The sequence below is a fragment of the Protobothrops mucrosquamatus genome, unplaced genomic scaffold (genome assembly GCF_001527695.2).
Source record: "Protobothrops mucrosquamatus isolate PMUCROS unplaced genomic scaffold, P.Mucros_1.0 scaffold186, whole genome shotgun sequence".
In the NCBI taxonomy this organism is placed as follows: domain Eukaryota; kingdom Metazoa; phylum Chordata; class Lepidosauria; order Squamata; family Viperidae; genus Protobothrops; species Protobothrops mucrosquamatus.
This window is the reverse complement of record NW_015386544.1, coordinates 48,100-62,502: the sequence shown is the minus strand read 5'-3', so window position 1 is coordinate 62,502 and position 14,403 is coordinate 48,100. Positions and strand designations below refer to the sequence as shown.

At 39.7% G+C, this 14,403-nt stretch overlaps 1 protein-coding gene across 1 annotated transcript in view; it reads left to right on the top strand.

The window, feature by feature from the left end:
- Window positions 1-7,906, top strand: part of SC5D (sterol-C5-desaturase) — a 13,437-nt gene extending 5,531 nt beyond the window's left edge. The window contains exons 2-5 of the mRNA XM_015813740.1: window positions 4,314-4,531; window positions 5,181-5,313; window positions 6,770-6,870; window positions 7,202-7,906. Coding sequence (XP_015669226.1) covers window positions 4,322-4,531; window positions 5,181-5,313; window positions 6,770-6,870; window positions 7,202-7,630 — 873 coding nt within the window. The 5' untranslated portion in view covers window positions 4,314-4,321 and the 3' untranslated portion in view covers window positions 7,631-7,906. The remainder of the gene's footprint in view (window positions 1-4,313; window positions 4,532-5,180; window positions 5,314-6,769; window positions 6,871-7,201) is intronic.
- The last annotated feature ends 6,497 nt before the right edge of the window (window positions 7,907-14,403 follow it).

Sequence of the window (14,403 nt, the reverse complement as noted above, 5' to 3'; positions counted from 1 at the left end):
TGCTCTCTACATGGGGCTCCCCTTGAGGAGCACCCGGAGGCTCCAGCTGGTCCAAAATGCGGCCGCGCGGGCGGTGTTGGGGGGGACTCGGCGCTCCCGCGTGACACCGCTGCTGCGCGAGCTGCATTGGCTGCCTGTGGCCTTCCGGGTGCGCTTTAAGGTGTTGACTATCATCTTTAAAGCGCTCCATGGCATCGGATCCGGATATCTTCGAGACCGCCTCCTGCCGCAGAGTACCTCCCATCGACCGGTACGCTCCCATAGAGTGGGTCTCCTCAGGGTGCCGTCAGCCAGACAGTGCCGGCTGGCGACCCCAAGGGGGAGGGCCTTCTCTGTGGGAGCTCCCACCCTCTGGAATGAACTGCCCCCAGAGATCAGGGTTATCCCTGATCTCCCTTTCGCCGCGCCCTCAAGACTTGGTTATTCCAGCTTGCAGGACTGGCCTAGGGTAATTTTTAGGGGGGTTTTAATTATATTTTAAATTCGACAAATATTTAAATATTCTTTTTAATTAATTTTAAATTTGTACTGTTTTGTATGTATTTTAAATAGATTGTCAGCCGCCCTGAGTCCTACGGGAGAAGGGCGGGATATAAATCCAAATATAAATAAATAAATAAATAAATAAATAATATTTAATTGTTCCACTTCTTCTATTACATTCTGTGTAGTTGATTTTTTAGTTGTAATCAAAGTTTGAGTTCGTATATCTAGGCTGACATCTTGTTCTTTTCTGTAACCTCTTATTTCATCAGTTGGGTTTCTCTCAGCTGATGTCTCAAGGTTACATAAGTCTTATCTATTTATCTGGATTACTGGCCAAGTCTCTTTTAAGCAATAACAAGTTATAATATCAGGTTTAGCAACAAGATGTTGCCCCTACCATTTAAATTTTTCTTTTAGGTCCAAAGTTTTTATAATCTTTTCAGTTTTACTTCTTTTTTATAAGTAAAAACCCAGATCTTCAGTAGGAATATAAAATCTTTTAGTCCACAACTTTAAAAAATAAAATTCCAATTAGGATCAAGTTATTCTTGCAACGTTTTAAACTCCCCTGGATAGTCAGTCGCCGCTGTTTTTAGAGGGAGGAATAAACTCTCCCTTCCCTCTCCACAGGGCGGAAAGTACTTTAAGCAGCTTATGCAGGTAAAAAAGATAGTTAGGATTTAAGAGGTAGATCTCACCCAGTCTCATCTGCGCTGCTTTATAGATGCCTGGTGGTAAGTTTGACTTCGGCTGTCTGCAAGCCTAGTGACGAGCTATATTTCTATGGCTGGTCTTTCATCCACTGGTTTGGAGGGCTGCCCCGGATTGAACAGAAGGGCTACCGCCCTCCCGCAATCAAGCAGGGGTCCCCTCCTTGCTTGTCACCCCTACAGGGTGACTTTCGACCCTTTCCAGGGTCCCCCAGTGGTGCGAAATCGAACGTGGAAGATGGAGCTTGCCTTCCAGTGGCTGCGGCAAACCAGAAGTCATGTTTCATTCCTTGTTATCTACGTGGCCTTGAGTAAACTACTCTTCTAAACTAATTGTATGTGAAACTACTTGCAGTCAGAGGCTACTGAAGGTGTGTGTCTCTTACTTTGTTCTGGGGCTTGCCAGAAACGTGGGAGAGTTTGGGGAAAATTTGGAGCAATTAAAGGGCAGTTTGAATTGCCAGCTGACTGCATTGCCTCTGTGCCGTGCCCTGGGTCATCACAGTGGATGTGGGGCAGAGTATTAAAACAGTATTTAATAAATTGCTTTCATGTAATACACATTTGGGGGATTGGTGAATAACCAGAAACTTCCTGAAAAGATTGATGAGATGAAGAGTAGGGAGACTCCCGACTTAGAACCTCACTTTAAAAAAAAAACAAAACCTTTGTCCATTCTCACACTTGGATGTTTTGTCAATGTCTTGATTAAAGAAGACATGCATGCCATCATAAATTAATTACTGTTTAAGGTGCTCCAGCAGATTAAGAGGTTTCCCTCTCTCCTGTGACACAACTGCCCTAAAAATCCGTAAGAGTTGAGAAACTACATTGCCCAGTTTGTTTCTCTCTCCCTCTCATTTTTTCCTCCCTTTCCATGATTGAGAAGTTTTTATAGAACAGTAGTTTAGAGTGATTTTCCATTGATTTGACAGAGATGGCTATTGGCATGGTTAGGAGTGACTTACATGTGCTGATGTTGAGGGGAAAGTCGCTTTTCTCTTACGGATTTTTAGGGCGGTTGTGTTAGATTAGAAGAGTAATTTACTCAAGGCCATGTAGATAACAAGGAATGAAACGTGACTTCTGGTTTGCCGATGCAGCCTCCGCGGACGCTGGAAGGCAACCTCCGTCTTCCACATCCGATTTCGCACCACTGGGGGACCCTGGAAAGGGTCGAAAGTCACCCTGTAGGGGCGACAAGCAAGGAGGGGACCCTCGCTTGATCGCGGGAGGGCGGTAGCCCTTCTGCTCGATCAAGAGCAGCCCTCCAAACCGGCGGACGAAAGACTGGCCATAGAAATATGGCCTGTCACTAGGCTGCAGACAGCCGAAGTCAAACTTACCACCAGGCACCTATAAAGCAGAGCGGATGAGACTGGGTGTGATCTGAATCTCTTCAATCCTATTTTTTCCACCGGTACAAGCTGCCTAAAGTATTTTCCCCCTTGTGGAGAGAGGGAAGGGAAATTCTATCCCACCCTCTAAAAACAGCGGCGACTGACTATCCAGAGGAGTTTAAAACGCTGAAAGAATAACCTGATTCTATCTGGGTTTCTATCTTTCTAAAATTTGAAGACTGAAAGATTTCTTATTTTTATTAAAGATTTGGGTTTTTACTTACAAAAAAGAAGTAAAATTGGAAAAAGGATTATAAAAATTTTGGACTTAAAAAAAATCTTAAATGGTATGGGTGACATATTGTGGCTAACCCTGATATTACAACTTGTTATTGTCTAAAAGAGACTTGGCTTGAAGCCCAGACTATAGATAAGACTTTTGCGACCTTGGCAGATATCAGGCTGAAGAAAATTGGGGTTTTGACTTATTAGTGAGGATTAAAATAGAATATAGTCAAATAGACAAGATGTGTACTTTGAATACTAGATTTTGTTATGAACTGATAAAGAAAACTTTGGTCATTTAAAACTTGGAAGTATAAATATTAAAAGTTAAATTTGAATATTGTTTTGTTTATAAAGGTTGAATGTAAAAGTAATTAAGATAGATATAAGCTAAAAATCTATTGATAAATATAATAAACATGTTTTTACTTAGCTGATATAATAAGAACTGTACTAGCTTAAATATGAGATAGTAGACATTAAGAGAAAAAGAGGAAGTATTTGATGTTGAAACGAGAAATTTTGGTTACTAAATTTAAGACATTTGGAAATTAATAGAAAATGTTATACTTTATTATTAATTAGATGATGTAAGATGGTGAGAAATAGAATATATTCAAATAGATAAGACGTGTATCCTGAATATTAGATTTTGTGATGAATTGTGATAAAGGGAACTTTGGTTACTTAAAACTTGGAAATTATAAATATTAAATATTAAATTTAAACATTAATGGGAAACTAAAAATTGGGAAAAACTAATTAGGACATTGATTATCTATAAAGAATGAATGTTAAAATAACCAGGATATGTATACGCTAAAATTATTGATAAACGTAAGAATGTTATTTTTATTTAATTGATATAATAAGAATTGTATTAGTTTAAACATGAGACAGTAAATACTAAGGGGAAAAGAGAGGAAATATTTAATGTGGTAGTTTGAGACTTGTACTAAAGATACTGTACTTATATGTCATTGAATTATCGATTAACTCAGCTGCCATGTTGCTTTTTAAATACTTAAATGTAAAATTAGAAAATCTATAAAACATTATTTAAAAAATAAAATAAATGAAGTATTGTTATTATACAATAATAGGTTTGTACTCAGTGCTTGTAAGATGTTAAGCCAGACCTGGACATTTTATGGCTCGCCCCTGGCCACATCCAGCCCTTTGGCTGTCCCTGTTCAGCCTGTGTGAGATCAATCAGAAATTAGAAATCAAATGTAAATAAGTGTACACCATGCACGCAGTACAACTCCATTGCTCTTATTTTGAAAATGCTTTTTTTTTAAATTTTCATATGTGTGAGAGCGCCTATGCACAGTCCCAGGCCTTTTGGTTTGACTCTCCACACCATTGCCAGTTTGTCATGTAGCCCCTTGGGAAAATTAATTGCCCACCCCTATGTTAGATTATTGAAAGATAACCTTTTGTGTTTTTTCCATGTTTGAGAACACTCTTCTTTCCTGGCAATCTCCTGCAGGTGCCACAATGGATCTTGTCCTGGATTATGCAGACAGTTATATTTTGACACCTTATGTTTATCCAGCAACCTGGCCAGAAGACAATGCTTTCCGGCAGATTATCAGTCTCTCTATTATAACAAACCTGGGGGCATTTGCCTTATATTTTCTGTTTGCCACTCTCAGCTACTATCTGCTTTTTGATCACAAGTTAAAGAAGCATCCTCAGTTTTTAGAGGTGAGTGGGATATAGCAATGTGGCAGAGCTGCTGTTTCCTTTAATGACATTTAATTACTCACAAGGGGTCCTAGAAGAACCCTAACCCTATCATGTTGTGAATTGTGCCGTACTTAATCCTCTTCTTAAATTTGTGAATGAAAATGTTAGTGCTATAAAGCAGAATGAAAACCTTATGAAATGGGAGAAGTGATTTTTTTCTCCTTGCTATATCTCTATGGTACTTTTGGTGGCTGGGCATATTTCATCTTTTCTTTCCTGATTTAGTTACCCTCATTTTATTGAGGAGTTCTTTTAGCTGGAATTTGACCACCTTTTTTTTTCTTTTTCATTTTGGTGTATTGGAGAGGATGATGCATTCATACGATATGTAGAATTGTGAGGTAATGTTGCATAATGAGCAATTAAGCAGAATTTTGCTGCAGATTCATCCAATAGCTTTAGGGAAGCACTTTTTCAGATATTTGGTGGGGAGTCTGAGGTCTATACCAGGCTCTTTCCAGCCTTGGCAATTTTAAGACCTGTGGACTTCAACTCCCAGTATTTCCCAGCCAGCTGTGAGTTGCAGTCCACAAGTCTTAAAGTTGCCAACTTTAGAACTGGGTGATTTTAAAAGGCCTTTTGACCCATTGTCTGCTTTTGTGTTCAGAATCAAGTGCAGCGAGAAATAAAGCTCACCGTCTCATCTTTGCCATTGATCAGCATTCCCACTGTGGCCATCTTCTTTGCTGAAGTCAAAGGCTACAGCAAACTCTACAGTAACATTGGGGATTCTGCCTATGGTAAGCACCGCTGTTTGGCACACTCTCCAGAACTGACCTCTCTGTACCTTTTTATCTCCTAGCTTACAACTCTATATACCGTCAGAGACTTTACAATCCCAAAATAAATCTTGACCCTGATTATGCAAAGTAAAGTGGTTTAGAAGAAGTGGACTTGTGTGGTGCAATTTAACTGCCACTTTCTGGAGTGCATTGATTTAGGGAAAGATGTTTTAAATTATGTCTGCTACTTTATGGTAAATTTAGGGTTAGAAATTTAAGGTTTTGGAATGTAAAATGCTAGGTAGAAAATGGAAGAAAATCCCCTATAATTATGATTTAATCACAAACACAGTGTTATTAAATTTGTTAGTAGCCCGCCCATCCATATGTTTTCTTAATTATGTGCATTTGTCAATGAATTATCTGTCTAGTCTGTTAAATGGGGTCATAAGGAAGTGATTGTTGAAGCAGACCTGTGAAGTTTGCATCATTAATTAGTGAGGGAACTCTGGCAGCAATCCTTTAAATGATCAGGTAATGCAACATCCCAATATTTGTGCAAATTTTTAATACCTTTGAATAGAAAAGCGATACCATTCAAGCTGTTGCCTGCTTAGTTGACAGTTTCATGTTCTTTTCAAACATTTTGCAGGCCTCTGATTTTTCTTAAGACTCCTGAAAAACACAGAACGGAGCATGGCTCTACTCTCTCTTTTCACAGGAAGAAAAGGAAGTCTGGAAGCCCCTTTTCCAATTAACAGGTTAGCAGATTATATTCAAAGGCATCAGCTTTATGAGCTGCAGCTCACTTTGTCAGAGCATGAAAAGTACATCTGACAAAAGCTAATGCCTTTGAATCAAATAGATTAGTCAGAAAATGCCTGATTTTTTTTGCTCCTGTAGACCAACATAACTCATCACTGTCTTAGAGTATCTATAGTGGTGTTTCTCAAACTGGACAACTTTAAGACATGTGAACTTCAACTCCCAGAAATCTATGCTGGCTGGGGATTTCTGGAAGTTGAAGTTCACATGTTTTAAAGTTGCCCAGTTTGAGAAACATTGATCTACCAGAAATGGAAGCAGTCTTAAGGAAACCTCCTTTTTTTCCAGTATGGGGAGATCTCTACCGTTGCCTCTTTATTGCCAAAATTTGTCCCAAAATAGTTCCTAGAATAGGAGGACAGCTATATAAATTCTGACAGTGACCTAGCTTATTTTCCTCCTGTTAAATAGGATCAGGAAAGGGAAGAAGAAATATGTCCTTCAGCCCATGCCCACCCACCTGAAAATCTTCCATTCCTCCCTGGCTTTCTCTTTTACTGTCCTGTTCTTGGATTTGGTACATGCCCAATGTTGCTAAAGTAGATAACAGATACAAACATTGTCGATAGGCTTGACAAATGTCTTTGTTTTCATAAGTTGGATCTGCTGGAATTCTTTTAGTCCCTAATTTTCTTCCCTCCTTATCTAGGATGGTTTGATGTGGTCTTCAGCATGTTTTCATTTCTGTTCTTCACCGATATGTGCATTTACTGGATTCATCGGTTTCTTCACCACAAGCTGTTTTATAAGGTAAGGTCAATAATTGGCAGGCAAGACTGTTTCCTCACACTTGGGACTATCACAGCATCCCCAAGTTATGAAATCAAAATTCAGGTGCTTGGAAACTGGCATGTCCTTCTGAGGGATGCAGTGATTAGCTTAACTGTGGCAAAAATGATGGTAAAATCAGACACAACAACTATCTTGTTTAGCAGTGGAAAGTCTAGCCCTAATTGTGGTAATAAGGACCACCAGTAGGCTATTTTTGTAGCTGGTGGAGACCTCAGCAAAATGAAGTGAAAATGTTATGATCTGTTTCTCTTTTCATTCTAAGGATCTGATCCTTTTCTCTCTTCCACAGCGTTTTCACAAACCCCACCACGTTTGGAAGATCCCAACTCCATTTGCCAGCCATGCTTTTCATCCCCTTGATGGTTTCCTTCAGAGCATCCCTTATCATATCTATCCATTCGTTTTTCCTCTTCATAAAGTGACCTATTTGTGCCTCTATGTCTTCGTCAACATCTGGTCAATTTGCATTCACGATGGAGACTATCGTGTTCCTCATCTGCTGAAACCCATCATCAATGGAGCTGCCCATCACACTGATCACCACTTGTACTTCAATTACAATTACGGCCAATACTTTACCCTCTGGGACAGAATTGGGGGCTCTTACAAAATCCCCTCTTCTTATGAAGGTCAGGGGCTCCATGCATATTTGAAAAAGCTGGCGAACGGCCCTGAGGAGGAAAAACTACAAGGAGGCGATGAAGCGAAAAATAAATAGCAATCCCTCCCATCTGAAGAATGATGAACCTCTATGCCTTATGAACTTCCTCCTGGCTGAGGAATTCTGGGAGTTGAAGTCCACAAGTCACAAAAGGGCCAAGTTTAAAGGCCCCTGTATTAGTTGGCTGGGCTAAATAGCCCTGCTGCCTAGTCATTTTGGGAGCTGGAATCCAACACAGAAACAGGTGGAAGAAGCATATTCTAAATCATTGCTTTGGCTTTTCTCCTCTTCAACATGTACATATTAAACTCATCCCCTCCAAAAGGCAAACCTTTATCAGGGTGAATATTATTGCTTTGATAAAAATAAATGCAAATAATTCAGGAGATAATGTGGAAAAAAAAATCTGGTTGGTTTTTAGGATATCCTGTCATTTTCCTCTTCCCCCCTAAAAAAATAGTTTTTAAAAACTCAAAAATTATGAAGTGTAGTTACTAAGTACCACAATCAGTGTTCACAAATTTTAAAAAATGAAGATGGTATATCTATATATATGTCTATTGTATAGTAGATTTCTTTGGTTTATTGGTTCTGATGTTTTCTGGTGATTAAATCATTAAAATTAATTTTCTGTGGATAGTTTTTAATAAAAGCGGCAGCTTGGTGTAGTACAAGGCAACTTTAAGGCCTGCGGACTTCAACTCCCAGAATTCCCTAGCTAGCATGGCTAGCTTGGGAATTCTGGAAGTTGAAGTTACTTTCTCTTAACCCTAGAAAGGAGACAATAGCAAACCATTTGCCAAGAAAACTGCTGGGACTTATCCAGGCAGTTTCCTAAGAATCAGACATGATTGAATGGAGGGGGGGGAATAAACAATCACACAACCAGCATCTCAACTACATCTAACAAGCCCCACCCTTGCAAGTTTGCTTGTGGAGTCAAATTCTGCTCTTTGGTGTGGTCATATTGCAGCTGCCTGCCTTCGGGATGTTATTTTTCCATTTCTCTGCCTATTTCCTTTGGGATTCCCATTCAAGTGACAAGCCTGATCTTGCTTAGATTCCACAGCCAGAACCAATTAACCAAGTGCGGTCACCTTCAAGCCCGAGTTTCTTACAAGATCTTCAGATCAGTGTTTCTCAACCTCAGCAGCTTTAAGATGTGTGGACTTCAGCTCCCAGAATTCCTTGTGCTTGTGCTGACTTGGAAAATCTGGGAGTTGAAGTGCAAACACCTTAAAATTGTTGAGGTGGAGAAACACTGACCTAGGAACTTGGTCAGTGCATAATGTTCGGCTGTGCATAATGTTCTGTAAGGAATTTTAAGCAACATATGGTGCCTTGTCATGCACAGCTGAAGCTTTATGGATTGTAACCGAAATTTGGGAGAGCTTTAGCATAAATTTCTCCTTCCAACCTCTCATTGTACCTTGCAGAGCCTGGTAATTATTATGTTTACCAATATATTACATTTCTTAAAATATACCCATTTAACAAAAAATGAAAAAAAATTGTTGAACTCTATTGGTTTACGTGTAGAAAAATTAAATGGTGAATGGGTTCCCAATTTGTTTTAAAAGTTGTGACAATTTGATTTGGGAATTTGATTTTGGAGTAGTTTTATGAATAACCTAATCATATGACATTTGGGAAATTAAGGGTGAATCAATCCTAATGGCTGTTTATGAAACCAGAAGGTAGTGCCCCATTGTGCGCAAAACTCTAATTCTGCAGAATTTTCACAGGAATATTTTGAAATAAATCCATGTTTATTTTGGAAGAGATACTAAGCCCTCGTGTGTCTACTTTGATTTCGGGCTGATCTTGGGATGAATCTGGTCAATGGGGCTTAAAAACTCTGATTTATGGCTTCATACCTTGTATGACTCAAGATGTATTTCTGCAATTGTAAGGATTTGATGGCAGGCACCAAATAAAAATAGGGTTACCTTCCTCTGCTTGGATTTATAAACCATCAAGTTGTAGGAAAGAGCTGCCTTCATGTAATAGTAAAAAACAAAAAAAAGGAACAGGTAAGAACAACTGCTTGTAAGGAAGAAATGTTATGGTTTTAAAGGGACTCCAGAAGATGGTCAAGGACAGGAAGGCCTGGAGGAACGTTGTCCATGGGGTCAGGATGGGTCAGACACAACTTTGTGACTAACAACAACAAAAACCTCACAGGTTTGTTGCTGGGAGGGAGGTGTGGAAGATGGAAGAAGGTGATGAGCTCCGTTATAAAAATCCAGCCACTAACTAAATAAATAGAATGAAAAGAAGATCAAAGGAAGTGGAAAAGAGAGGAGGGAAAAAACTTTATTACACTACCACTGGAGAGCAGAGGAACTTGCTTGAGATTTAAATCTCCTTTAATCTCCTCCTTCAGGGGAGATTACACATGGCAGGAAGAAAATCCTCCTTTCTTGTTTCTTAAAATAGGAGAGCAATTAGGTCTTGCTTCATTTTAAAAAATCCTTCCGTCTTTCACAGCAACTGGTGTCAGAGCTTGGAAAAGACGCTACTAGAGCAAGGAGATGGCTGGGTGGAAAAGGACAAGTTTCTCTGCTTTTGCTCCTTTAAAACTAGACTAATCTCAGTCTAATCTCCCACAAACTGGAGAGAAGATGGGGGTTCAAGGAATGTCTTCTTGGGAAGCTGAGCTGAGATTTTAAATGTGTGGGTCTGACCACACGGTGGAGCTTTTGCAACAGGCCAGAACTTTTTCACTGGAAAAATTAAAAAAAAAACCGTATTAGGGGGCCATCTTTTCCCCGGTCCTCCCCTCCCTCCCTAAAGGAAATACCATGAAGGACTTCCTATTTTTAATATTTTAAAAAACTGACTATTAAATGCAGTTCAGCCATTTTTTTGTAAAAAAAAAATATATAAGGGAGGGGGACTCTAAAAGACTAAAAACTGGACAGTCCCATGCAGGAGAGGTTTTTTTTTTTTTAAAGTTAAAGTTTATTGTAATATAAAATACAAATGAAAATACATTTCTTGCTCTTTTTCCCTCCAATTTGTAAGGTAAAACAAAAACAAAAAACCAGTGACTTCCATCTCTTTTTGGTACAGTAGTATACAAAGTATACTAAAATATACAAAGTAGAATACAAAGTATACAAAATACACAAAGGAGAGAAACAACCTGGAATTAATGAGAAACTTCCTAACAGTGAGAACAATTAACCAGTGGAACGGCTTTCTTTCAGAAGTTGTGGATGCTCCAACCCTTCAGGCTTTTAAGGAGTGACTGGACAGTCATTTGTCTGAAATGGTGTCGGTTTTCTTGCTTGAGCAAGGGGTTGGACTAGAAGACCTCCAAGGTCCCTTCCAGCTCTATTCTGATTGAAATATAGTTAAAGCCTCAACTTTTTGCTTTGCATTTCTGATAGATACAAACCACTTCTACAACAATAAACTTAGTATAATCCTCAAAATCTTAAGATCAAATTTTCAATTTTTTTTTCTTTTTTCAAGCATAAAGTCCATAAGTACAGTAGACGTATTGAGGCTTTCTGTAAGTGTCACCTGGGCAATGTTAATCCCCTCCAAGCTTTGTTTCAACCCTAGGTAGGTTCCCTATCTGAAAATAGTTCCCCAAATGAAAGCCGGCAATTCTTGAGTTGCAAAAATGAAGAGAGGTTTTGAGCCTCTTTGGGCTTTATGAGAAGGAGAAACATCTGGTTATGACTTCAAGTGACATTTTGGAACTTGTAAAATTCGCTCTATTGTGTTGGTCAAATCGCTGCTGGTCGGAAACCGCTTTATTCTTGAAAACATATGAATTGTGCCAGGCCCGTAGCTGCAATTTGTCTTGTTCACAACAGAAGTGGGCATCAAAAGTGATTCCTTTAATTGTAGCCTCACAAGTGGAATTGTGAGGAATTGACCAAACAAATGACTGTGGAACTGAGTTAAGCCCATCTGTGCAAGTAACACGAGTTTCACGTTACGATTTTATTTGGTTCTGCTTCAATTTCTCACTAAGTTAGCCTGAAAATTGTTAATGGGCCCACGCTAGCTGGGTGAATGTGTAAAACGTGGGTCTGAACATGGATTTCATAAGCATTTGTTGGTGTGAGTTTACTATATATTTAACTTCATGCTTAATGATTGTTTTGTTATTAAAACGTCTGTCTCCAATTAATTGGATGGAGCAATAGAAAAACCCTATCAAACATCTCATTAAATCCATGTAGTCCTCAACTTACAACCATTTGTTTAGTGACCGTTTGAAGTTTTAATGGCACAGAAAAAGCCACTTATGACCGGTCGTCACACTTATGACCGCCGCAGCATCCCCATGGACACGTGATCAGAATTCAGGCGCTTGGCAACTGGCATGTATTTACGATGGTTGCAGCATCCTGGGATCAGGTGATCACCGTTTGTGACCTTCCCAGCAAGCTTCTGTCAAAGTCAGTGGGGGAAGCTGGATTCATTTAGTGCCCACATGATTCACTTAACAACTGTGGCAAAAAAGGTCATAGACTCCAGTGCGACTCATTTAACTGCCTTGCTTAGCAATGGAAATTCTGGTCCCAGTTGTCATAAGTCAAGGACTACCTGTGAAGTTGATTTCATTCCCAGTTTGGGGGCAGGGGTAGTTTTTTTTTCAATTCACAGGGTCCTGATTGGAGAATATTTTTCTGAAATTATCCCCACCAGAATCTCCTGCTTTCATCTTGCATGAAATAGTTGGACTTTAAAAGCGAATTTGAAGAGCTGACATCTGGAATAGAATCCGAATGCGATGCCCTTACTCCGTTAGATTTAAAACATTAAGATTTACATTTACATTGTCTGAGATGTTTGAGCATGGGGCTGGACTAGAAGACCTCAAAGGTCCCTTCCAGCTCTATTCCATTCCATTCCATTCCATTCCATTCCATTCCATTCCATTCTATTCTATTCTATTCTATTCTATTTTCTATTCTATTCTTTGTTCCAAAGCATTTGAAGTCCGAAACAAGATCATTTCTAATTTCTTTCTCTCTCTCCGCCTTCATTTGTGGATTTCTCAAGGCTGCTTCTGAGCTTTTGTTTATCAAATTAAACAACATGGAAATGTCTTTTTCTTTTTCTTTTTCTTTTTCTTTTCCTTTTTGGGTGCATGACTTTTTAAAGATCTTTTCCCCGTGACCGGAGCTCTTAATAACAAAACGGTAGTAGGCATTTATTACATCTCTTAGCCTATCATTTTTCTCCATTTCCAAAAAGTACATTGTTTTGAAAGGGCTGCATTGCAGTAAAATGGTGATTTGCTGCCTAGGAGACTGTCTGAAGAATCAGCAACCATTTGTTTATCCTGCCCTGCGGGTGACCTTGCCTCTTTATGGACCCTCTCAGCTTTGTCGAAATGCGGATGTTCTCCGGCACGTGTATATGAACTCCGATAGCTGTTTGCAGATTAATTTGGGATCAATGCAGAGGTCAGAGGTCAAACAAAAATAAGTAATTGACTTGAAGAGGATAAATGATGGCCCTTCCTTGGCTATTTATGGATGGCCTGGCCTCTTTTTCTTAATTTATGAATCCATAAGAACTGTCCAGAATGTTATGGGGAATCCCAGTGTTTGGCTGTGGTTTGCAACTCAACCAGAATTTAGTACAGTCCTTTTGAATTTGAAAGCGACGATGATCAGGCCGTTCTGCCAGCTGCAACAAAACTAAGGTCTCTCATAATTTCTGCAGCTCATGGCAATTATTTTTTTTTAAAAAAGTAGCAATAAGACCTTTTACAGGGTAGTCCTTGGCTTACAACAGTTCATTCAGTGACCGTTCAAAGTTACAACAGCACTTGGAAAAGTGACTTATGACTGTTTTTTGCACCTACGACCACCCCATAGGATAAAAATTCAGACACTTGGCAACTGACTCATATTTATGACAGTCGCAGCATCCTGGAGTCATGTGATCACCTTTTTGCAACCTTCTGATAAGCAAAGTTAATGGGGAAGCCACTTAACAACTGTGTAACTCACTTAACAACCATAGTGATTCACCTAACAACTGTGGTAAATGAGGTTGTAAAATGAGGCAAAATTCCCTTAACTGCTGTCTTCCTTCCAGCAGAAATGTTGGGGCTGCATAAGTCGAGGACTACCTATATTAAGTAGGAATACGTTTACATGCAGATCCTTTTCAGACCCAAGGCCCCGTGATCAAAATTCAGATGCTTCGGACTTATATTCCTGATAGTGGCCTTATCCTTTTGCGACCTTTTGGCAAGCAAAGTCAACGGGGGAAGCCAGATTCACTTAAGGACCGTGTTCCTAACTTAACGACGGCAGTGAGTCACGTAAGAATTGGGGCAAGAAAAGTTGTAAAATGGGGCAAAGCGCACTGAACAAACTGAGCAACAGAAATTTGGGGGCTCATTTCTGGTCGTAAAGCGAGGACTACCTGTACTGTTCAAGCGTAGACCTGTAGCTGGTCACTCCGTGTGCTCTCCAGCAAGATTGGAACTTTTCCTGGCCAGACATTTTGACTAGGTGTTCTCCTAAGCCCAGAGGACAAAAGAGCAGAGGTTGAAAGGTAGCAGAGGCAGCCACGTGAGCCTCCGGTATGCCTTTCCATCCACCTGGGAAATGGCACAAGCCTGAACATGCAGACAGATGCCTCAAGGAGGTCACCTTGATTGGATGCTCAAGGCGTCCTTAATTCTTCCCAGACCTATTGCTGAAGCTGCCCTGAGTTACCAGGTGGAAAAAAGTGAGGATTTTTTTTGGGGGGGGGGGGGCTGGCAATGGGGATGAAAATTGGCAGTTTTATGTTGACACGGCTTGACTACAGAAATTGAGAAAGAATAAACCAAAGAATATATA